The sequence below is a fragment of the Varroa jacobsoni genome, unplaced genomic scaffold (genome assembly GCF_002532875.2).
Source record: "Varroa jacobsoni isolate VJ856 unplaced genomic scaffold, vjacob_1.0 scaffold_404, whole genome shotgun sequence".
In the NCBI taxonomy this organism is placed as follows: domain Eukaryota; kingdom Metazoa; phylum Arthropoda; class Arachnida; order Mesostigmata; family Varroidae; genus Varroa; species Varroa jacobsoni.
The window spans coordinates 307,207-332,867 of NW_019213306.1; the positions used below are offsets into that span (position 1 = coordinate 307,207).

The 25,661-nt window shown below is 42.4% G+C and overlaps 1 protein-coding gene across 3 annotated transcripts; it reads left to right on the forward strand.

Annotated features, from left to right (window-relative positions):
* The first annotated feature begins 10,708 nt into the window (after positions 1-10,708).
* LOC111260130 (uncharacterized) lies at positions 10,709-22,488 on the forward strand. Of its 3 annotated transcripts, none has more exons than XM_022832645.2 (9): positions 10,709-12,733; positions 16,192-16,254; positions 18,159-18,481; positions 18,868-19,031; positions 19,205-19,479; positions 19,639-20,020; positions 20,473-20,602; positions 20,819-21,191; positions 21,622-22,488. In XM_022832645.2, the coding sequence occupies exons 1-8, from the start codon at positions 12,569-12,571 to the stop codon at positions 21,168-21,170; spliced, it is 1,854 nt and encodes a 617-aa protein (XP_022688380.1). In that variant the 5' UTR covers positions 10,709-12,568; the 3' UTR covers positions 21,171-21,191; positions 21,622-22,488. The 3 variants fall into 3 exon arrangements, with proteins under 3 accessions (XP_022688380.1, XP_022688377.1, XP_022688378.1); XM_022832642.2 differs by lacking the exon at positions 10,709-12,733 and adding an exon at positions 15,193-15,680; XM_022832643.2 differs by lacking the exon at positions 10,709-12,733 and adding an exon at positions 15,193-15,680 and having other exon boundaries at positions 19,208-19,479.
* The last annotated feature ends 3,173 nt before the right edge of the window (positions 22,489-25,661 follow it).

A 25,661-nucleotide genomic window follows, 5' to 3' on the forward strand; every position in this document is an offset into this window, starting at 1 on the left:
TATATCTAGTCTAATAATAAGAGGCAAGTCATAAAGTGATAACAGAGAATATATCAACAATTATATGTTAACTGAGTTACATGATTTAATTACTAGCAAAGTAGATAAATACGAATTATCATAGAGCAGTAATGGACGAATTTAGGCCGCTTACTCTGCCACAAAACCAATAGCAAGAACAAGAGTTCGCTGGCTAGGTATATGGTATAATTATTAAGAAGATGGCTTATCTATCTGTCTAGCTGTCCATTGATATATGTATGTGTGTGTGATAATATATAACACTATCTTGCTACCGTGACGGTGCAGTGCTAACGCGTCTTGTCCACTAAATGTAGAAGCAGACGAGGTAGTCTGAGATCTGAACTATTAAATACAGTGAGACGATGCCAAACGTAACAGCACTCGACCACTGCGATTATTACCGTCTTTTAGAACAGGACTGGGGGGACAATGGAGACGTCACAATCGTCGTCGTCATCCTCTAGGGAACACGTATTGGCCAACAATCGTGGCTTATGGCGTGTCGCAGCAGGACTCTAAATAGTTTTCATGAAATAGTGTCGGACAAAGTAGTCCTCAGTATTCAAACGGCCTATTGGCCGATGAGAAATAGGGAAACATTATATAATAACTTGTGTTGGCCAGCATACTTTTAATGTGGGGACTACTGTTTGTATTATGTCTTTTACACCGCCAACGACAGCTACATCAACCTTCCTATATACATTATAGAATGCGGTTTTTCTTCTTGTCTACGTTTAAGAAGTGACATAAGCTTGCCTTGCAGCTGGTCCTAAACACTCAACTTACGCTGTTTCTTTCATCTGTTCCTATATAGCAGCCGACGTGTTTCTTTGGCTATATTAAGATACGAGAAGGATATGGGATCTGGCATGACCTTTTTTCTGGATACAATCGTCGAATGTGGAGTATTTCAAATTTACCGTATAAATATATGAGCAGATTTGTCACGCGAACCAAGTTCAATCGCAACATGTACAAACGGTTGCTAGTACAAGATCAGTTTCTTTATAAAGTGACGAGCACAATACCACAATACGTTGCGGTAAGCAATCATGTCGATTTAAGAAGAGGGCATATTCTGTGAGATGGTCGCTTTTTCCCAGAACAGACTATTCATCGAGATCTGCTTCCTTGGCTTATTGATATACACATGTGATAAGATATGCTCAAGTATTTACAAAGTTCAGAACAGACTGTTTGATCCTCTCTCTAATAGAGGCTTGCGTCAATATTCATTTCACTTAATCACATATTTCAAGCTATCACTTATTTAGTTCGACGATCAGAAGTGTGGGAACAGGTATATTCATCACTCTCGGAGAGTTGATTAATTATATCGAAGTCTTCAGGCGAAACTAGGCGTAATCCTAAAGAGCTTCACCCTTCAGCTCGCTGAGACACCTCAGAGTAAGCTACTTTGGCCGATTACTTGCTTTTTGTGCCGATGAATTGCAATCGTATTAGTCCAGTCGGATAAATATAAAATCTATTTACCTTTATTATTAACAGTCTAGGTTTACAAATTTGTTTGACCCATCTGCATTGAAGCCCAACGGATTGAACTAACTTCTTGTGGGCTGCTAGAGCCTCCTCCTGGGACAAATGCGGGTAAACCAAAGCCGATTAAGCGCATATCTTCGCTTATAAAGACAGTTCTTTTTTCATCCATAGAAACTGATCTTGATCGTTTTGTTGGTCATACGCGAAGGCCAGTGACTTCTTCGTCATCCTCGGCGCTTAAAGACAATGCGCGATTTGCGTCAACGAATCCTCCCAACTTGTACTGCTAGGACAATTACATTTAGGCCTTCTTACGGAAAAAGTTATTAAGTTCGACGACAGTAAATTCTTGTTGGTTTTGTCTATTCGACCACAACGCCGCACCACTGTTTCAAGGGTCCATCAGAATTGTCCGCTGCTCTGATATATACGTGCAGACAAATGTGCGTGGAAACTTGACTTTGAAGTTAGCTATTAACTTTTGCCTCTGTCAATACAGCAGTCTAGCTGTCATTGGACGTTATATAGCTGTTATGTAGATGTCTTTAGTTTAATTTTCTACTTTGTAAATAGCAGAACACATTAACAACATTAATAATTGTTGTATAGTTACGAGATCACAAAGATGCTGGCTCCACCAAAGCCAACCAGATCTAGACTCCACCTGTTGCTAATCGCCATAAATGAATGAATGAATGAATGATTGTCGCAGCAAACGACAAAATTCAACGCAACAAACTCTCAGGAAAACTAGAGCTGGATGTCTGCAGGGGTAAGGGAATCAGTCCTGTAGAACCTCAGGAGAACTGCGACGGACATTGCAGATCTGTCATTGAGAGCGAAAAATTGAAGCAGAATACGATAGCCCATACATGAGATGTCGATTGGGAGAACGGAACCAAATATTGCAATGGGGTTTTCGTATAATTGTATTAAAATAAGGGGAGGTCACTGACATAGGCTATGAAATTGACTAGATAGAAAAGATCTGACTGTAGGAAGCGTGTAATTGCAACGATATAGGATAGGTCATACAACAGGGTATAATACGAATCATCTGAACAAGCTGACGCGGTAACTCACTACCGCTGGACTTTCAATAGAAGAACAGGATAAATGTTCTTTATTGATTGACTGAACACTTTAAAAAGGTGCTTCTCACGGGATAACGACATCGGCGTTGCAGAATCTCAGGAAAAAACATAGCGAGATAGCGGCTATTATATATTAAAACAATATATTAAACAGCGACAATATATTAAAACAGGCTGGTAAAACTGTTAGAAGATAAGGAGTTAAATGGAGAGGGGAATTGTTCGTGTTGCTACATACTACGACTGGTGCTAGCCATGTTTGTGAACCCGTCATATGCATGCTATAGGATAGCATATAAAATGAATATGCTAAGCTGTTATAAATGTAATTATTTTATAGGTTGTAGAATGCTAGTGGAGCATAATGCTACTAAGACCGTAGCTATTTGTCTTCCCGAACCCCCGTAAAGTGACCGGGTTCGGTTGATTTTTTTTTGGATCGCTAGAGCTTCAACCTCTAGAGGAGCTGCGCGTACGTATTTTTCACGGGAAGAGTTAGGCATGGAGCGTAATGTTAATTTAAACAAGCTGGACGTTTCTGAGATTTTTTTAACAAGCGTTAAGAATTTCTAAATTCATTATATTGCAGATCTATACGTTCATTTCCAAAATGGTTGAGGAAGTGTAAACAATTTTTGACCACAAGGTGTTAATTCGGTTTATTTACCAAACGACTGATGAAATGTCAGTTATATATACACATATGACTCACATTGCTCGATTAAAAGAATACTTTGTTTCGAATTAAGTAAAGGGGTACTTGATGTAGACTAGGTAATCTAAAGATCCCACCTGTAGTTATTTAGTAAAATTACTTTGGGTCTACATTGGCGATTTTGAAGTTGATATGTGATGCTTTTCCGGCCGGTAAGATTAATTAAATATAATAATAAAAAATAAATAAATAAATAACTGTGGAAAAGCACGGACTTAGGACGAGGTGGTGCCGCATATATGGTCGTGCTGCATGTAATATCAATGAATCAAGTTGGGTTCGTTCAGGAGACAAAACGGCCGCGGACAAAGACTCGGGGCCTGATATTGTACTTCGCAAAGCTCCTATTAAATTGAATACACTTATTAGATCTTAACGAAATATCATTTTCCAACTATAGTGAAATTTGCCCGTATGCTTGCAAACACAGATAGTTTAGCTCACCGTATTCACCGACTTCAAGCTCGTGGGCCTCATGCCGCAGGCAAAAGATAGCCAGCCAAAGTAGGACTCTCTTTTTATGGAGGTTGTCATGCACCCAGTCGCGCGTAGTTAGCGTGTGACCTCGCGTGGCTGTACATTACCTTCGTATGATAAGCTGGATGTCCAATCCTTACCAATGGTAAGCTGGTTACCAGTCTTGTGCTCGAGCCCTCTGGAGCAGTCGACCACCTGCTACGTGGCATTTTTGCCTCAACCTATTTATCTATTCGCAATTTGAATATCGTTGTGTATTTTGTCAGTCACTTGAATAGACTAACTAGAAGATTACTATTTATCTTATTAGGAAAACCAAGCAACCAGTGTACGCTTCATTGTTGAAACTTACTACGGATATTCTTAAGCCATATGTCTCATATATATATATTTTATATATTTTGAGACATTTGACGAGCTTTAGATGATCATTTATTCATTTGTGACGCTTCTGTATATTATGGAGTTGACTTTTATTTATTAAAAGACACATTGATATACAGTGCTTTTTTAAAATGACATTGTAACGTAATGTTTATTTGTATTTATAGTTAATGTGCTTGAACTATCCAACTATATTGTATGTCTCTGCATGGTACAGGACGCACACTACCCCATATCTTGTCCAGGTACGCGTACCTTCGGCAGGTAAAAATCTACTCTTCCACATATGCTATGATCAAACCCAGGTACTGCAAAAAGTGTCACTATGCATCGATGCCTGACCCTTGCCAAGCTTTACTAGCCGTATCAGCCATATTACAAGGGTCAGGAATAATTTCCGGCATCTTTTTCTCTTACGGGCTGGTGAAACTCAAATAAACAGAGGTTTTTTACAGATAGCGGTATGCCGCCGAGATGGTACACGTAGTTGTCCGTATAAACGATGCAGAGTTACTGCAAATTTCAGAAATGAAAGCTTTACTCGGTTAAGTCTTTCGAGCTGTTTCGACAAGAGGTATGTCTAATCATTTCGTACGAAATGACAGAAATTACGTTTTGAATAAAATTAGCCTTGTACGTAAAGACTAGATGATGTAAGTATTCCCACACCCGCAACTATTGTTTGCCGTATATTTTCCGCGATGTGCTCTTCTAGCATTCAGCTATCATCCATGAAAAAGGTAACCTTCAGGTATTCAAAGAGACTCACACGCTTCAAGATAACCCTGTCAGAATTTCCTAACAAAGCTAACAGGATCATCGGCGCACAGCAGTGTTTCTATCTGTCCCATTGAACAATGAGCGGCGCATCATTGGGCAGTAGGGAGAACAGCAAAGAACCCAAGTTACCACTCGTACAATGCCAGTTGATCAGACGGGAGGCTTCAATTGTGCCACTCGGAGGTATGACACTCAGGGAAGCATCACTGCAGCTTGTTGGTAGGCGTCCATGCCGTAAGCAAGCACTGAATAGGATTTGTCTAGCAACGACACATGCCACACGCTCCTTTCGGCTGCTGATTGCGGGTCAGGTATGGTGCAGCCGTTTTGCGCGATTAAAATCGTACAACTTAACCTCCTGCTGCTCCTTGCGTATCATTTGTTTATCCCGTACATCAGTGTACAATAGCACGATTCATGGGATTGTGTTCAAATTTCCATGTATACTTTTGAAGTGTTTGTATAGCTTTGCGGAGTCAAGAGGGCATGACGTTTACCTCTTTCCTTAGCTAATTGTGTGGCTCCCTTCTCACTTGTATCACTAACCTAAGCCTCGGTAGTGCGGGGTACTGCTAACGAGTCGACTTGACTACTCACGAATATCAGCTTCGTACAAAGCTAGACGTCGCGGCCGAATCTCAACTAGCCAACACCCGGTTTTGATACAGTGTAGCAAAAGCCAATTTACAACTAGTGTTTAAGCGCGTTTTCCGATGAAATTGGATCTAGCGTGATAGCCTAGCTTTCCTTTACAAAGTGATTCCTCGTTGTTGGGGGGCACCTCAACTTTAACTAACACATGTTATTTAAGAGCGTTCTTCTTGTTTGTTTCTTACAATATACTGAGTTTCTCGGCCACTCAAACCAGATGTGCCTATTACGAATATTCGCATTCAGCCTTCAAACGTTGACGTGTTACTGTTAGAAAGTAGGTGGCATCTGAACTCATTGAGCAGATCCAGCAGTGTGCCTGTCTGGAAGTGCCTCGTTTTATCGCTCTCCTTATGCCTACGTCAGCAGCCAATATAAATAGAGCAGCCATGAAGAAGGCGCGTACGTTGCATTAATGGTGCTTTTCGGCCGGAATCATCCGTTCTTTCACCGCTGACAAAACAAGCGTACACTATCATGGTACTACGTCTAGTGCCTCAGTTTAAGTATTTTTGGGACCATGTTAAAATACTGCACCAAACGACCTCTATCTGCTTAATGAATGTACCCATGCATTTCACTTTCTCTCTGACTCCCGTATTTAATCTGTATTGTGTGCTTGGCATACGTCACTATTCCCTTCCATGATTGTTTGCCTTTAACATTGCACTCGGTATTGTGACTCAACTTATATCCTGAGTGAGATCAGGTGTTTGCTGTAAACGGGTCCTGCGTCAAACTTCAGGCAAAATATAAATGTAAGTTGAGTTCTATTTACGTTTCCCGTATCGTAGTTTACGTAAGCAGAAGATACGCTTTTATCAATTGAATAACAAATACCCCTCGAGGGTCCCATGGTCACTCACCCAAATTAGGGATTAGGCGTTTCGTCCAAAATTTGAGTTGTGCTGGTGGAATTGTTGGTCCATCGTTGCGATCGTTTAACAACTGTACCATGGTCGAGTTCGCTTTTCTTTCCGATAGCTTGGAAGCCGTGAGCTATTACGGGATTTATCATGGAAGAGTCTGCATGAAAGCCATGGCTGCGATACAGTTTTTTCTTGAAATATTGAGAGCTATTGGGCGCTACGTCTTATTCAGAAGCTTACGCGTCGAGTTTTTCATAGTTCTATTTTCCCAAGCCGGGGCACCATATAGCACGATGCCACCCATGTCTTCCCCTTGTTTGAGGCTCTCAGTCCGTGCAAACAGGCATCGAAGGTCGGTTGCCACGGGGCGGCCCGCTTTGCCAAATAGTGGACATGCGGTGTGAGAGTCGGTATTTGATTGGCTCTAATCCCTAGGTATTTAACCCGTTTAAATAGTCCGACTCCGTTTAACCTCGTCCGATGCCCCGCATTTGCGATTTGTTTCAATTGCTGAAGATTTTGGTCGGTCAGGACCAGCGCAGGATTGTCTGTGTACGCCACTGAGTATATACCTAGAAGGTGCATAGCATTCCGACATACGCAGTTCTCCATAAGGTGGACCTGAGGACCGAACCGTGTGGAATCCTTGCCTTGATGCACTAGAGCGCCTGTTCTCGCTTAGGTGCGATCTTATTATCCTTCGTAGACATCATCTATCGCGTCGTAGGTCACCGAGTTGAACGTATCCTTTATGTCCAGAAAGACTGTCAGGTAATGTCTTTTATATTGAGAGGACGTTGCCCTTAGCACTTCTGTGATATCCAGAACCCTTTTGATGTGCGTGGAGTAGTTTCTCCTGAAGCCATACTGGTTACCTAAAGGTGCTTCCTTAGGGTCCAGCTCCTTGATTAGCTTAAGGTTGACTATATGCTCTGCTATGTTCTAGTCTGCTGGGAATATGCCCATCCAGAGGTTACAATCCGCTGGAAAGCTTCTGGGTGATTTGAGTGTCTTCGTGGAACTCGCCGGGACCTGGGACTTTCCGTAATTATATTCTCGCAGCGATGTTTTATATTTCACCGATGGCAATCAAGAAAGACTTGAAACTTGCATCACCAGAGGAAGCAGGTGGACAGAGGACAGATTTGTTGTGAAACAGCGCAACTATTGGTTTCCAGATCTATTGTATTATCCTCTCTAAGCATTACCCTGATTACTTTAAGTCTACGGTTTTACAGTATTGATCCTAAAGTCAACTAGCTGATTAGTTAGCAATTGTCTATGATGAGACGTTATAGGCAGATTTCTGGTATCTTTAAACGCTGTTCTTGTTTATGGTCACCTTGATTCAATAAAAATAGAATAATTGGTTTAACCCAAGACCTCGACCGTGAGCATTAACAACGCGCTTTCCTTCTTTTATAATAATTATTACTGCTCAAACTACTACCAATCATAATAATAATAATAATGTCGACTAACACGTACTAGTAGAAACTTTTTAAAAATATTAGGCTAGTATAAGCATATCCGGCGGACCCTTAATTAACCCGGACCCCCTTTTAATTAACCGCTGCTAGTTTATGAAATTTGATTGGTAAATAGTCCAATATTTCAGTGAAAACGGGTTAAGTTTAGTACAGAAAAAAGAAGTTCTAAAAGCAGGACATTTTTTATTTCAATAATCAACAGTCAGTGGTTAAGTTTTTGTTCCTCGAAAGCGAGAGCAATTCACCGAACATCGGTAGAAACACCAAACAAGGAGGCCTTTAGTGAAAACGCAGTACATCAGTGGTGCAAACGTTTCAAAAACAGAAGCTAGATGCTTGAAGCGCAGTGAGGAAATGATCAGATATTGGGACTTGCAAGACAGCCAAAATCGATGAGGGTTTTCACGAAAGCAGAGCTTAGAATTTAAGGACCGTGTTTACCGAAACTAACCCGAATTCGATAACTGAGTAAAAAATGAGTCCCTTGTAAATAAACTTGTGTAGCGTATTTCATGGGCAATTTGCGGAACTTTAGTCAACAAAAAACCCGCCTGGAGCGTACGGTCGCCGTGTACAAAGCATGATTCAATGATCACCGCCAGCCCGAGAGGTACCAGGCAAGAGAATGGTGCCGCCCTAGAATGTGATCAAATTCAGTGACATTATTGAGTAGGTTCGGGTGTAACGTGATAGTAGTATCTGCAATGGGCATCAGGGCGTGTTCTACTATGAGGTACTCGCCCAAAAATGAAACAATAAATGTAGCCCGTCAACTCGAAGTTACCAGAACGTTCAGCTATTATTGGTACGCAAATCAAAAGCACACAATCGGTTCATTTGATTAGGATGTCAGACCTCATCACTATGACTCAGTCACTCGCTGGATTGAGCAAAGGAATTCCAACATTAGCTTCAACGCGTTTACGCTTTCGATATAAGTCCGTGTGACTACAAGGTTTTTCATGTCCTAAAAAAACAAACTGGTGGGCAAGCATATCCTACTATCGATCTACTTTGAGAAGCCACAGATAGAGAAATTACAGATGGGAACGCGAATGATGCGTATGTGATTGTCCAGAGCGCTGGACAAATGTTTAAAAAATTAAGGCGTGAACCTTAACACATATTAAAGAACCATCATCTAGCCCAAGTCGTCCAAAGTTTAGTTTATTTCAAGTCTGCTTGTAAAAGCCTAATAACCTGAACACGAACATTAATGACTGGCGTTCTAACCACCCTACAGTCACACACACATGTACCATACATCTCTAGTAATATAAACGAAAAAAAAAAAGATAATATTTCTTATTTAGATTACAAGATACTTATCTAGAACCAAGAAGTAAGGCAAAAGACTAACGAATGAATTACTGGAAAGCTCCAAGGTGTAAACCTTAAAAATTCATAAGGTTAAGCCAGATATGGGATGGGCTTTTATAGGAAATGACAGATGAACAGGCATATTGTAGGCGATGAACAAAGGTAAGTAAAATAGCAGAAGCAGCGCTCTGGGCTCAAGATACAGGGGCGTGCACAATATAGATCTTTTCTAGTTGGGGAGAGGGCTCCAAACTGAGAAGTGTAGCCAGCGGCAGCAGCCACTTCTCTCGCGCCCCAGGACACCTTGGAGCACTCAGAGACAAAGGGATCGTTTCGCCTATCCCTGCCAATGGGAGAACAAGTCAAGGAGACATTTAGGACATCGTTATACAGAGCCCACAACTGAGCCAAGTCGAGGTGTCCCTAATACAGTAAAACAGAATACCTATCTATTTAGCGTATGTCAGCAGCGGCGCCAACCAGTCTTTATGAATACAGTTTTCGAGGTTCAAATATATAGAGGTCATGAAAAAAATTGCTTTAGAAAAAATAACAGACAACGAGGATAAGGGCTCAGTTAGTGAAAAAAGAGTTGAGTAAAAAAAAACGGGTTACCCATTTTGTAGATGCGCCACTCAGACTTGTACTTCGGTGAGTCGTTCACTTATTTTATGCGACTACAACTAGTCCTAGACATGTCGATGTTATGTGAGCGCTAAGGCTGACTTTAAACTTTAAGGAGCGCAAGGCGATCTATGTTGAAGCTTCAACCCGAGTATTCTTATCGGAATTTCAAACAGCTAGTGCCTACGCGATAGTGCGCCTTTTAATAGCGCTCATCTTTAAAATTTGGGCGATGGTTGCTGCTCATGCTGCTTCATTACTAAGCTGTACCTTGGTGAAGCTGTGGAAGGTCTGAGTGCGAACATGAATGCGAAGGTACGGTTTTCTGTCAGCTTTCGATGGACCCGTATTCTTGAGAAATTCGTCCCGCTGCGTTTATCTGGTTTGTGCCCCGTGCCGAAACGTGTGCTGCCCAGCACACGACCCGCTAGTGACTCCCTACTAGCCCGTCCGACTAAGAAAGGCCGACCAGCCTCCTATCCTGCCACGTCATGATTGCTTGTGGTCGTTATCGGCTAAACCAGATTCAAATTCGCGCGCGAGCAGTTACGCACCTTCACCCTCTGTATCTATTTTTTGCCCCATCTCCTGGCGGTGGCGGCAGCCTTAGCACGGCGCGGCTATACCCCTCTCCCCTTATTCCCCCGTCTGTCTGTCTGTCTGTCTCTCCTTCGGTACGTCCCGCCGCTCTCCCTGACAGCGCATTCGAGTTTGGCATTTACCTCGAGTCCGCCCTCCCGCCTCCGATGCTAAGTGCAATATAGCCTTCTGCTGCTGATGCTGCTGCTATTGAATGACCGTGACGTTGCAGCCTTCTGCTGCAGTGGCATCGCTCCTGCGCCTCCCAACGACGCTGCCCGCTGTAGCGAGCGCGTCGCCGCCCGCAGTGCAAACCACACCGGCTATATCCTGACACGTTAGCAGCGATCGTCAGTGTCGCCGTACGTCGGGCTCGGGCCCGGACTAGCCGAGCGCTGAACCGGGCTCCTTAGACGGCGCCCGGAGAGAGCCACTGCATCATCAGATCGTCTTCAGACAGCCAACCAACAAAGACCATCGACAATCGGATGGACCAAGAAAAGCCGAACATCGAAACACTCGAGTTATTTCAGTGCCCTAGTCCATCAACTATCTATTAATCAACTAGCATTTATCTAATCATCTATGGTCTAGTGTTAGTTCTTCTACTCTAAGACGGGAGCCGCACGCCATTCTCTTGTGAAGTGCCATATCACGATTCCTTGGATCCGTACCTAGGTATATACCTAACCAGACAGCTGCAGTGCTAATAACAACAAACGAGCTCCTAAGTTATGCATACTGTTGTAGTAAGTTTTTACTAAAATTACGTATAATGCAAATGTAGTCCGAGAAGATTTGAGCAGCAGCACTGAGCAGGAAGAACGGTTACCAATGCAGAGCTAAAAATAACAGCCGTCAAATTACGTACGGGATGTCTCAGATGTGTGGTCGTATCCGACACTTCATGGTCGTCCGATGAGGACGGTCCAAGTGAATATCTCTGCGCGCGTTGTGACGCGACGGAAAGTCTGGGTGCGCTTGAAGTAAGCGATGACCAGTGATGAGAGAAGACACAGCATCAGTGCGCGGTGGCATTGGTCGCGCTTTATGTATTCATGCTAATTTTGCCGGTGAAACGTGTGGCGTGCAAGAACGCTCTGCGGAATGCCGTAGCTCTGGTGCTAATGGCAAACGATTCCAGCCGTCTCAATAGGGTGAAAGCGACATTATCAAGCGGCAATAGCAGCAGCGGGGGGAAGTGTCAGTATCAAGCCAGGTTGTGATTTTACCTAGTGCAGTTCGCTTGTGTCCCAAGTTAAGCAGAGGGGTGCGAGTGCGCGTGAGAATAATCAAAGTCAAATAGACAAATAAATCCAACGTAAACAACAAGTAGTTCGTTCGAGCAGCAGAAACAAGACAAGACGACGCAGACGACGACGACGACGACGACGACACCGACGACGACGACAACAACGACGACGACAACGACGACAACAACGATAACAACGACGACGACCACGACGACGACGACCACGACGACGACGACGACGACGACCACGACGACGACGACGACCACGACGACGACGACGACGACGAAGACGACGACGATGATGATGATGAGGATAAAACCGCAAAGAGCCATTGGACGAGAAGCGAAGCATGACGAAGCAGGATCAGACGCGCGTATTAAATACAGCGGGCAGGGAAAGCGGAACGAGCCCTACCCAGCACCAGGAATAGCATCGCAGGAAGTAGCTTTTTAAAGAGATATATAGCGTGCTTTCTAGACGGGGTAAAAGAGCCCAAATTAACTTTGCGGTAATCGCGCCAGGTGAAGGTGATGGCGACTAAGTACTACTGCTAAGCTCAAGTACTCGTACGTAAACTATTGACGACCAAGAAAACGTGACTCTGACGTGACAATAACAACACGCAATCGAGAGCAGCAGCAGCAGTAAAAAATCAGCCAATGCAGCAACAAACCTGGAGGAGGAAGAAGAAGAAGAAGAAATGATGTAATAAGTATTCCGCCAAGCTCTGCATCTAATGCAGTCACCGTTTGACCGGTGTCGTATAAATCGACTCCGTCAATCATAAGTAGCTGTAGTAGTCAACATGCCGGCAAAGGCTGTGTCGTCTACGCTTATGAAGCCGTTGGTGGTGTTAGCGCTACCGGGGATGTATCTCGTCTATAAAATTAACGAATTTAAACGGCATCAGCAGGAAGTTAACCGGAGGAAAGTCACCGAGCGCGAACTCGCCAACCTCAACAGCAAGATTGTATGTACCGCTTGTTATAATAATTATCCTCTATTATCTAAAAATCAGTATGTCCAAACAATAGAACGTGTATAGATATATAACATATCCGCTAGACTGCCTCTAGCTAAAGGTCAACCAAAAATTACTTTTCAGAGCAATGATCTGTATGTGTTCGTATCAATTAAAGGACCGGCTCTCGTACGAGCTGGACTCTCGTACTAGCGTTTACGAATAGAAGCTCAACGGTACAAAATCGTTTGCTACTTATCTGTATTTTTGATACCACGCATCCGTAGCAGTCGCAACAACCTTTTAATCATTCCGTTTGTGACGCCATGATGCTGATCTGTGTTATAGAAGTGCCAATTCCGACTGTTTAAAAAACATATTGGGAAACTCTTTTCACAAAGTGTCAATGTCAAGGACAACTATTGAAGACTGATAACATTGAGTCATTGGGAAGTAGCTAGCTCAAATAAATCATGTTAATGTAAAACAGATATGTGCAATCGTCGTATATGTGCGACTTGCCTTAATCGCTTGAGCTAGCCGTCAATAGCTTATTACTCGAATGGGTCATGCTCTAGCGTTGTTTGCTTATGCCCATTTATACATGTGGAAACTATCACACAGTAGTGATGCAGCTATCTTACTGTTATTGCTATTATAAATCGCCGTTGCCGTCATATATTACCCAATAACTATTAAAATTGCCAAACTGGCTTTTTTCATACCTTTGCCTAAAGTGCGTTGCGTGACCTGTTTTGAAAGCTAGAATAGTTGAGTTTATGGAGATGGAATTAGATTCATAAACCCTATTCTCATTTCCACTTACTAGATGACCCGCGTGTCAAAAGTGTCTTCGTATGAATGTGACATTTCAAAATCAGACTAGTCCCTAGTCTTAGGGTATCCCTAGAGTACGTCCATTTGATGTCGGAAAGGACTATCCGATCACAAAGTGTCATCCCGACAAGAGGGTCATGACGTGCGTGATCTTACGCGTCCACGCCCTGATATATGACAGTAGACGTCAACTGACGTCGCAGTAGCACGTCAGGCGTAATTTCCAACTCGTCGCTACTACTGCTAGCATGAGCCAAAAACCGTTGTTAACAGAATTAGCAGACCCCGTTGAGTTGTCGTTACCGCTATGGGCTGGTATGCTGCCAACGGTACACAACACCGTTGCATAGTTGCCCTATAACTAAACAATGACGGATTTAAACCTCTCCCAAACGATTTCTACGTAGACTGCGGCTGACGATAATCCATATTTTGAATGATGAATGTCAAGGGCATTCATGGACACCTTAAGGCTTATACACAAGCAGCATTTGATCTCCTAATTGGCGAGTCTAAAACGGCCAAAGCTGTGCTGAAATTGCTTAGCTGATGTCGAGCAAACGTATTCTTTAACTCAGTTACGCTGGTAGGTTTGCTATAACAATGATGTGAGCACATCCATTTCGAATAAATAATTTAGACAGGACTCAGCCATAGGACCTGCGGTATATAATACTCAAACGATCTAATACCAAAGCCATCATCGGCATCTGATGGAGGTGTCCCTAAACAACATCCATGTCGCATGTGTAATGCAACATTAAAAGAGCATTTGATATTTTTCTTTCATTGAAAAACGTCTCATACCATTTCATGGAGAGCACGCAGACAGAGCTCCCCTCTGTGCAACATGTTAAGATACTGCACTTTGGTATAAGCCTACTCATACCATAAAAAATACATGATATTTTTCCATAGAGATTTAATTACAGTTGAACTGGTGATAAGGCGATAATACAAAACACATTAACCACGATAGCGTTCCTTATTAGTTTAGTCAGATATTATTTATACTACGGATATTGAGACAAAATTAACGTTTTCGAAATTAAGCCTATTTCTACCGAACATAAATAAATAGGGACACACAAAATACATCGGCGTTTATAACGACAAGACGCCGAAATCTTAAGCCTGACTAGGGATCTGCACCTGTGATCTATCTCATTTAACGGAGAGTGGCGTTCAACACGTCCACGTGTCATTTAACGATTTAGATATCGAAGGAGGCGAAAAAGATGCTTACTAGCTACTACTGTCGTCGTGCAGCCTTAGCAGTTATTTACTGCTACCTGGACCTGATTACCTGGACCTGACTACCTGGAGTTATTGTGCTCGTGGTTGTTCGAAATGAAAGCACTCGGATGATTTCTCGGAGGTAGACAAAGCCGTTCCTTACTGATTGCGCTACGCACGATGAATTTTCCGAAGGAAATTTGTAACTTCAACTGTGGTTCGCCCAGCGGTAGCCAATGGATGCCATCTACTAGCTTGTGGTTTGTTGCGTTGCTAGGGAAACTTGAACTTGACTGAGGTCTGCTAGCGGATCTAGCAGGTAGAGCGTGTGAGAAGCCGAGGCCGCCGTGGTTTGTACTCCAACGTGAGACTGCCTGCCAAGCAATGTCGACTCGAGCTGAAATCTCGTCATGGATATAAACGTGCGACCAGCAACGGCAGCCGACTGGAGCGAGAGGACGCTTTCTAGCCGCTGATGTACGCCAGTACGGAGGTGCTATCCGAAAGATAGTTGAGTCAGCAGACGTGCGGTTTAGGAATTTGTACGTAGATGCCCCTAACTATCCCGACACAGAAAACTTGATTCTGCCCAAACACAGCCCACGGAACAAAAGGTGTCATGCCATCTCTTAACTCTACACTGATATCATCCTGTTGCCACCGAGTGCAGCAAGAATATGTTCCACTCGGTGGCATATCCCCTAAGATGACTAGATCTCAAGATTCACTAGCAAAAGCACAGAAAGAATACAAAGATAGATCTAAGGTACTGAAATGGAACTTCGTTCGGCGATGGCGTTCTCAGGGCAAAAATAAGGAGGAGAGATCTACCCCTGGAGATCGTGATCTCGACAAGAACATCAAGCTCATCCTCGACAAGGCGGTACGCTATCTAAACCTCTAAAGCAGAACTGAAACCTTTTGAAATTTAGCGAAGGTGTGATGGCGATCCACAGCTCCTAACTGCACCATTAAATACAGCTTTTATTCCTATGTTAATGAATGGCTTTTATCTATTCTTTATTGCTTCCTTTCGTTATAACCTACTTATTCTGAACTGAAGGAGGAGACGAATGAGAAGAACAGTGACGGTGCACAGCAACCCCCCAACGTGTTAACCCGCTCTGCGTGACTGCCCCGTGTTCTTGTTCGCTTTTATTTCAGTAACAAACAGGCAACGCACTTTTCGGCGTCTAAACTCACCTGCTTCTCACCAAAGCAGAAAAGGCTTTAAGACCTCTTATCACACGCGCTATAAGTTTGACTGAAGGTCACCTGACGAGGCAACGTTCTCGCCACTAACGGCAATGGGCAATATTGGAAAAGTTCACCTTGTTCTTTTTCTTAGTGCTAATTTCTAACTGTAGAACATTGATCGTCCCGATGATTTACAGGACAAGCTGCTAAATAAACTGGATGAGCATGAACCAGAGCTCGCTGGCTCACAGGATGAAGAGGTAAAGTGTTGCTTAATTAAACTTACGACTTCTAAAATTTCTATAACTTCTGTACACAGAACATGATAGGATATAACTAACGGTATGAGCGCTAAACTTAGGAAATGGTTAGTAGACATTATGCTAATACCTTGACAGTGTCCTAAGAGCGGCATTTTGACAGAACAGCACGCGTAACGAAGTTTTTATCTGATCAAACCCAAAAGACGATATATGTATGGGATGAATCTTCTTCCGCCTCCTTCTGCGACGCTGTGTATCGTCCACCCTCCTTATTTATCCTTCCGTAGGTTAAGATATATCATTTCCTATGTGACCTTCAGTTGTACAGTGAACGGAGCATATGCGGTGGTGTTATCACTCTCGCCTGTGCTATTATTGCTGCTATTGTATGAGCTAGAAAAATCGAATACGAACAGATGTTAGCGATTTTTGACGTTTCGGGCAGAGATGAGGGCCGCAGCTTTTGCGGGGGGGTGAGAAGGGGGTACAAGCGAAGCATACCCAACTGTTCTTACTGATTCAGTCGATACAGGTGGCCGCTTGTATTAAACGAACGTCGAACAAGCCAATATTTCGCCACAAGTGAAAATCTTTTTGATAAAAAAGATTCAATCTCGTAAAAATTGCTAGTTAGAGTTATGCTCATGGCGGAGCACTTAAACGACATTGACATTGCAGAACGGGTAGGATCGTATGCGTAGTCATGATGTGATTTACGTATCATTAAGTTAAGTTTACTTTTGTTGCGCTAAAGGAAGCAGATTGTTAAGACCTTTACGATAGTTAAGCAGTAAAACGAACGGTAGACTAGTAGTATGTTACAATTGGAAAAAAGGCGCACCCTACGAAACTGTTTAGTTCCTTCGCTCGGGCCACCTCTGTCGTCTTTCCTTTCCGGCAAACACTACCTCGAATGCTGGCGAATTCTACTAAAGGTGTCGAGGTGCAGTTCAGGTATAGGACTATTTCCGTCAACGCCATATCAGACTCGGCGCTCGTAGACGACTCTACGAGCAAATCGGTGTACTTTTTCATGTATCAGGCTATCTTCAAAATAACATAACAATTTGGGAAAGACGCTACAAATGGTTGTGGAATGATGAACGGTAACTGACGATAATTGATCTATTTGTCGTTGAAGTAACAAGCAATCAGCATCTCTACTAGGGGAACAGTTTAGGTATAAGTCATGTGCATAGAAATGTACTAATTACAGTCCCGTAAAGATATGTTAAAAATATTCCGATGGAACAAATTATCCAGCCAACAGTTATGTTAATAGTAAGTATCTTTCAAGTAGAGCACAATGAAAGCTTGTGAGTGCACTCTAAAATCAACCTTACGGCGTATGTGTTTTGAATTTTCGATAAAACTAGCGGCGACTTTTGAAAGAAAGGCAGACTAGTCGCTCCATGCTGTTGCTCGTGCGCCCAACCATTTTATTATGGAGCAAAGCACATGTGTTTAGAACACTGCATATCATTCACCACTATGATTGTTATTACTGTTTCTCCTCCACAACACTATATGAGCTTAAGAATGAGAAAAACAAACCTTGATTTCCATTATTTCGCTAAGCCTATCCCACCCATTCTGCCAGCGCCTACTTCTGTCATTCTACATTCTGTCAACAAACACGAAACTCAGTTTTAGCACTTCGAATGTCTTCAGAGGTCTGTCTTTGTACGTTCGAATAATTTCAACAGTAAAAAGGATACTAAAAGCAAAAATAACGTTTCGCAGTAATGGCCATTGGGAAGCTATGAATCCTGAAAAATGAGCGGTATATGTTTCTATGTACATATTCGAATAATAACTATATCAGACCATTTATTTTTTGAAGACGCTTTGTCCGGTGATCAATTATGGCATATTATTTACATGCGGTTGTTTATTTATAGTGTGTCATTTGTGTGGGGGCCAAGGCGACGATGCAGACGTTTCCTTGTGGACACCGCGTCGTGTGTCGCAAATGCTTTGTAAAGACGATACAGATGGCTGTATCGCAGCGAATGCTGCCCCTCCGCTGTGTCATCTGTAGGACGAAGATCATCCGACTCAAGCAGACGACTGGTGGGTTTGCTACACCTGCCAGCCACACCCCGCATCTGGCAAATACCCGTGCTTGCCTCTTGCGTCAGCCGGGCGCTATCGACCCGGAAGGTTTCGGGCGCTCTCCTTTTCTCACTCCGGAGGATTACGAAAAGCCGCAACCGGCCAAGCAGTACGTATACCAAACTGGCAACATATTATTTATTTGTAATTTATCTCTGGAAATTGAGAACACTAATCGGTTTTTCTCTATGTTGTGTATTTAATGAGAAAAGATCTCAGCAACACAATGCTTCAGTCCTATTTGGATTGATGTCTTGGTTCATGTCAAAGTGTTCTAGCTACGCGTCCTATTAGATACTGGTTTATTAGGCATTGGCCACATAAAATATAGTTCTCTTTGATTTACTATAATAAGAGCGACAATTAAAACCGTTTGAAGATAGCCTTAACAGACGTGTTCCGTTATAGGCGGTCTTGCCGTGTCATATCGTCTAAAACAGGCACTTCCAATTTGTAAGTCTAACCACATGGCCTGGGGCTGCACTGATATTTCAGGTATACAAGACAGGAGTGCCGTTTTCATCGACACTGGAAAAATAAGGTGGCGGCCGCGCCATTGTCACAGGACGTTACTGACATGCTCATCGTGTCCGAGGCCGGAAAGGCCTCTAGGACCTCTCCGCTCAAAGAGGACCGACGCAAAAAACTCAGCCTGAAAGGTATTTATAGCATCAACAGAACTGTTGTGCGTTTACAGTGTGAGCTGTTCTCACCGGAGGCTTGCACATAGATCAACTACATACTAAAGCATTACCTATTCCCAATAGCTATAGTTATTATGGTACCATATGAACAGTTCTCCTGATACAATACCGACAATATCATTTTCCAGCAGACTTACCTCTTCTTGCGACACCGCCCCGCAAGAAGGAACTTAAACGGTCTCAGCCTTTATCGCCGACGATTATTGTGGACAACTCTCGAATAGTGCATGACCATAACAATATGTCGCAGTCGGTGCTCAAGGAGTGTAAGGATACCTCAAACAAAGACAAGAGATTGGTCAGACTCGAAGGCGTTGCCAAAGACCGACGGAAAATTCACGCTGTTGTGGAGAAAGAGCTCGAAATGATTCCACTTGTTCGTCTTGATAAACCACCCTCGCCGGTAAATTAAAGCTGGAATGTCTTTCTACTCATGCAGGTTTACCCCCTTTGTTAGCACCTGATAATTTCGCATATGACTATAAATTGGGATAAAATGGAGAGTAAAATTGTTTTTAATTATACTATTATTAGTTTTCTATTATCTATTTTACTCGCTCAGCGCAAACGGCGCGGCTCCAGATCGAGTATGGGTAGTACAGGAAGCACTATCAGCAGCAGCAGTAGCAACAACTCTAATTCGGTGTCCACTCCTGAGATTTGTGTGACACCCCCGGGGGAGGAGGAGGAAGAAGGGGAGGCCCATCTCATTATAACAACGCAACCAATCAAAAAGCTTGAGTACCGCACGGAGAGGTATTCGTTGCCCAGCATTCCACCTCCCAAGTTGACCCTTGTGGATCCACAGAAAGGCGACCGTCAACTCAGCATCTTGGATAACGCAATTGACGAGGAAGACGAACTCCTGTTGGCCTTGGACGACGAGGGATTGACAGAAAAACGCAATCTGGTCGAAAACACCCACCACGAAACTGTACAAAAAGGTAATTAGGTTCGAAATTCTTAAAACTGACTGGTTGATATTGTAACGCTTTTCCCGTAACGAGTGAAAAAGCGCATAAATCCTTGGTCTGCAAACACATTATAGGCGCTAACCTTTAACAATGACGACCGCTAAAAGTACCATATCACATAGCGTGTCTATAATGTTCCGGAAAAGTCTATAGGCTTTAGTCAGATATGAATGTGGGCTCTCTGAAGATGGGGTAATGAAGCATATTAACGTAATTACGGGACTGGATGGCCAGCCGTGATCTGAGGAAATGAGAGGGCTACTTCACGCAAGTATATGAGGTATGGTGGGATGTACCGCAATGGGAATAAATAAACGAAAACAAAATTAGGCCTATTAGAATAATGGTGATAATAAATCTGACTGTTATTATCACGGTAGCGAAGATCACATCGACTGGTTTGTTGGTTTGATCGTTTATAGTGGAGGTCACCTCTCCGACAGAAATACGCATCGCGCCGCCGCCTGACTTCCGACGAAGATCTCATAGAGTGGCGCCCGAAGCTCGTCTTCAAAAACAATATCCGCCAACAACGCGTTTCGAAAAATTTAAGTAAGTCCCTCACTTTCGTTAAAAAGGCAAAGAAAAAGACAGAGATATGTAATCCAACGAGAAAATTTGTTGTTTACCAAGCATATTTCACGCCACATACGTTGCAGGGAAACATTTTTTTCGAATAAACTTCAATTTAATTTAATAATTAATGATGCAATATACCAACTAAGCAACAGTTAACGAAGAGGATTCTTCTGTACATATTGTTATTAGAAACTTTCACGTCCGGCAGCCCTTGCCATTGTTTCCAATTCCGGAACGTGAAGAGATCCAGGAAGGCATCGAGCTGCGTGGTCGTTCAGCCGAAACTCAAGTGATTACACAGGCGTTCTACAAGGTCGACGACAAAATGGCCGTCTCCCAAAGCATTCCCTTGATTTCTGCTGACAATATGGTGACCGTTGGTGGGTCTTTCCTCAACTCAGCCGCACGTACAAAAATGGCACTTCTAAGCAGTTTTAAACAGTTGAGATCGAAGTCTCCTCTTAAAGCGTTTGGGGTCCGTTCAGGGAAGACCGTGGTGGTGCCATTGCTCGACGTGGCGGGGTCTGCCCACAACATGTAAACAAATCACCATACAATTAAGGCAAGTTCCAATTACCAACATTAGTTTTCACCTGGAATATAATAGTGGTTGAAAATTTCTACAGGAGCTTGGGCAGTTGTATCATTTTTCGAGCAATACCTGAGTCAGTATCTCAGAAGAATTAAACGTTTACATTCAATTGTGCTACGCGGCTGTCAGCAAATCGAATTTAGAGTGGGTCGGTTTCGTTCATTGGTAAATACTTGACCTTTCGTACCTAATCTATTTCTCAACTGTTAATTTCTAAACATTTTTTTTTTATCTCACTGCTTATACAATGTGTCTTTAGGAATTTAATTAGGTATGTGGCAGATACTGTTTTATTTCTTTACCTCATCACCTATTGTGGTCAAAAATTGATCTTAGAACAGATAACGATATGGGTTGTAGAATTGAGTTTGTGTAACTGATTGGTCTGGATTATATTTAGGCAAGGACAAGCCGCAATATAGTTGCTCTGTCACAGCGCGATATGAGCAGAAGGTACGGAGCTCCTCGAAGTTGCGTGCGCGGCAAAGGCCCGCGTTGTGCAAGAAGTGGCAGTCAGGACTTTGTTGCGAAAATAGGACAAAGCTATTTCTACGCCGTTTCTGATGATTTTCGCTAGGCGTCGCGTATTCCGAACAATACTGCGGCATCCATTATGGCACTACGGCACCCACGTAAACGAAATCCTAACGTCTCCCAGTGATTGCATAGTGGTAGATGGGCGTGCACGAAGTCCAGCTGGAGTGATTCGACGGGAGGACGTTTTGATGGTTTTTCTCACAGCAGCGATCGTGGAAGTTTTTCATCCAAAATAAGCCAGACGAGCACTCCGTATCAACATCAAGAGAGTATATATATATATATATATATATATATATATATATATATATATGCAAATTAAACGCCTGATGTAATATAAGTTGCCGAAAAATCATTGACTGTTTTTTGGGTTTGGCTTTGAAGTGCCATGCCTCAGATATTATAGACTGCGTCGAATTAACGTTGACGTCATGTATAAGCTGAGATTTGCTGGAAATTAATGTGCTACGCTAGAATTCCTTTATTAGTACATTGAAGGTGGGCGAAACTGCTGCAAAAATCCGCTATATTATTTTGTATTGTTTCGATAAAGGCACAAACGCTACTTAGGCCTACAAAACATCTGCACTTTTCAAGGTTCAGATACGTTCTAGGGTGCGCTTTCGTTCAGAGAATGTCAGAATGTCAGAGTTAATGTCAGAGACGCTTCTGGCAGTGATCGGGCAATTATAGAAATAGTTAATAAAATCATCGCGAAAGTCAAGCGAGATCTATGTGTGATTACCCGTAATATCACCTAAAAACCCAAACATTTACCACCAAACAGCTTCAAATGGTATGAGAAACGTTGGCTGGGATAAAAGAAACTCGTTTTTTTTTCGCTGGTGCAAAAAGGGGTTATTTGTACTCTCATCTTGAACATCGTATAGGAACGCACCGAAATCGAACCACTTCCAAAGCGGTTGATGGCGGGTGATAAAAAGTGGACTACATACAACGATAATGAGCAAAAACGATTGATCAAACTTCTATTGTTGCAATGGAAAGCAATCGACCAGAACACAGTTGGTTAGCAGAAAAGGCGTCATCTTTTAGCACGACAATTCCAGACGATGTGTATCTTTAGATAGCCGGCAGAAATTGAGAGAACTTGTATAAGAAATTTTAATGCATCCATTATAGGGGTTGGGCCTTGCATCATCAGACTATCGACTGCTTCAATCTCTGCAAAATTTCCATAATAGGATTAACTTAGTTTCCATGGAAGAATACAAAAGTCAAATTCTCTCTCTCTCTCTCTCTCTCTATATATATATATATATATATATACATACACATAAAAGTGTTCTGCTAATGAAATGATGATGTTGCTAGACAAATTGCAGAAGACGATCGATCAAAATCGCGCATGTTTATTAATTAAAAATATAAATATTTTCGCTTCAAATGAAAAAACGGTCAAGACTTTTTTGATGACCCAATCTATCCACAAAAACAGCTCGCTTCTCGCTCTGTTATTTTGTACCACTTAGAACTATTCTATCGGTCCTTGTTGTTTGTCGAGGTGAAAACATCTATCTATTATAATATACCACGATGACCCCCACCGAGAATACCATTTCCGTAATAACAACCGGATTGGACGCCATTTGCGGATGGGCCGTCGAGTGCTAACCTGTTGATGCTTTGAGAGTTTACGCAAGCGTTAATAATAGAGATAAAAAAACAATTAACTCCAGATTAACGTTAGGGAGATACGGGAAACCGTTGAATGTTTATGTAAACATAACGTGCGAATAAGCAAATCATACAGTGACTAAGCCACCGAAACGGAAAGTTCATAACGTTAACAATATGTAGTAAGCGTGGCGGCCTGCGAGTACATCGAGACGTGATTCGAGTGATCTCGACACAAACAGCGCATAGTGGCATCGAAGTTACAAGAACTTACTTCTTTTAGAAGTGCCTAACGCATTTAGCAAAGCGCGATTGTGATGCTGAATCGAGTAGAAATCAACTTCTGTCCCTTCGGGATAAACCGCCTAAGCGGCTTCGGCGGCTGTCGCCGCATTTCGCTGAACGGAATGCTCTCCGCCGTCTTCTTCACAAATGGTTCTCTGACTCAACCTATCGATCTACTGGTCCGTATTCTAGTTGTCTGCGCATAAACAACCGGACATGTTCCCTGCCGGGTAGAAACGAATCTGTGTGTTGAAACTGATAGCTGGAAATACGGCATTCGTGTGGACTGATTTTGAAAAATTGTCCTTTCAACACAGCTTTTCTTCCTAATATCTCAACAATTGTAGTAGTCGGTAAGCAATACGAGTCATTAGTACACGAACATGCTGCAGAACACCAAATTGAATTTGGTTCCATTAGCAAATTGCTTCTTATGTGAGTTATCTGGGGAATGCAAGTAAATGCTACTTCAGATTATCTTCACGTACAACAACGTTGTTCCATCAATAGTAGAGGTATCAAAGGAACATCACACAAAAGGGTCGACAAGGACCGGCAGGTAACAGACATAGAAACGGATAACGACGATTTAACGGTACGCGGCGTTGAATGCATTTGTATTTGACCTGAAAAACAGACAGCCGAACGGAGACTGAACTCAGAGCTTGAAACAGCAGGAATCCACGATCAGCCACGAACCAAAGAATAGGAACATCACACAGACAGATAATAGTTAGCGATCATTAGTTAGTCAGGTTTTAAAGCAAGATAATTAACGAGTACTCTCTAAAGTATAACAGGAAGAACTATAGCAACCCTAGCACCCTATCGTAAGTCTATGTTAGTGACAATAACAGCGAGTAACGTTAAAAACCCTTTTTTTCAAAATAGCTCTTCCATTGCCTTTAAAACAAAATGAATAATAAAGAACGATTTAGTAAAGTTCTTCGGTAAAGACTCCATAAGTATAAAAGCATAATATATATATATATATATATATATATATATATACATACATATATATACATATATACGAATAAAGGAAGCAGAAAAGGGGTTGGTTGACAAGGTTTGAGTGTTATAGTATTGATCATTATATCAAAAGTTAATGCTCAGAGCCACGACATCTGATAATGACGCCAAGATTACAAATACAACTTCAACAAGTTATTTTTTTTCTACTAACGCAAATTACGGACGGATAATTGTGCCAGATCAACATATTTCTGGATCGAGCTGGATCTAATGCGTATTTTAGCATGGCTTCTATGAGCCTACATTTATGTTCATAACGTTATCGGAACGATCAGCTGGGCACGCCCCATTTTAGTGGCGGAAAAACCTAGGGCATGAAAATATAGATGAGAGAAAAATAGGTAATCACACAGTTCCTGTCTAACATGACAAATATTGGAGTAGGAGTTTGTAAAACCTAGTTTGCCTGATTCATAAAAATCGCTAAAGCTGAACACGTGTTTGAACAACAATACGATCTCCTCTGCTGAGTGACGAACGTTGCAGGTAGGATATTGGGAAATCCTGCTGTTTGCGCCAACAATGTTGTGACTTCAAAGCAAAGTGTTTGTTTCCCCAACTCCTTTCCATGCCTTGCCGCTGATGATGAGGTTTTTGTCGGGAGTGGTTCGCCTCCAAGGGCACGACTTTCCCAGCCGTCCTCGCCCAAAAAATTGACCACAAAGAGATGAATAAATCGAAAACAAACAACATATATATATATATATATATATATATAAATGTATAGAGGAGAATGCGTTATTCTCTTGGCAGACGATAATCTTGTGTTACACAGTAGCAGAATGTTATGGGAGCAAAAAAGACATCGTTAAAGGGGGGGGGGGGGGGTACAGTAAAGAGCATAATGACTTCTTCCCATTGTCAGTGCCAGCTCTTCTGCTGCTTAATAATTATGACTATTGTTATGATGATGCTAATAATTCTTATATATCACCATTTCATAAC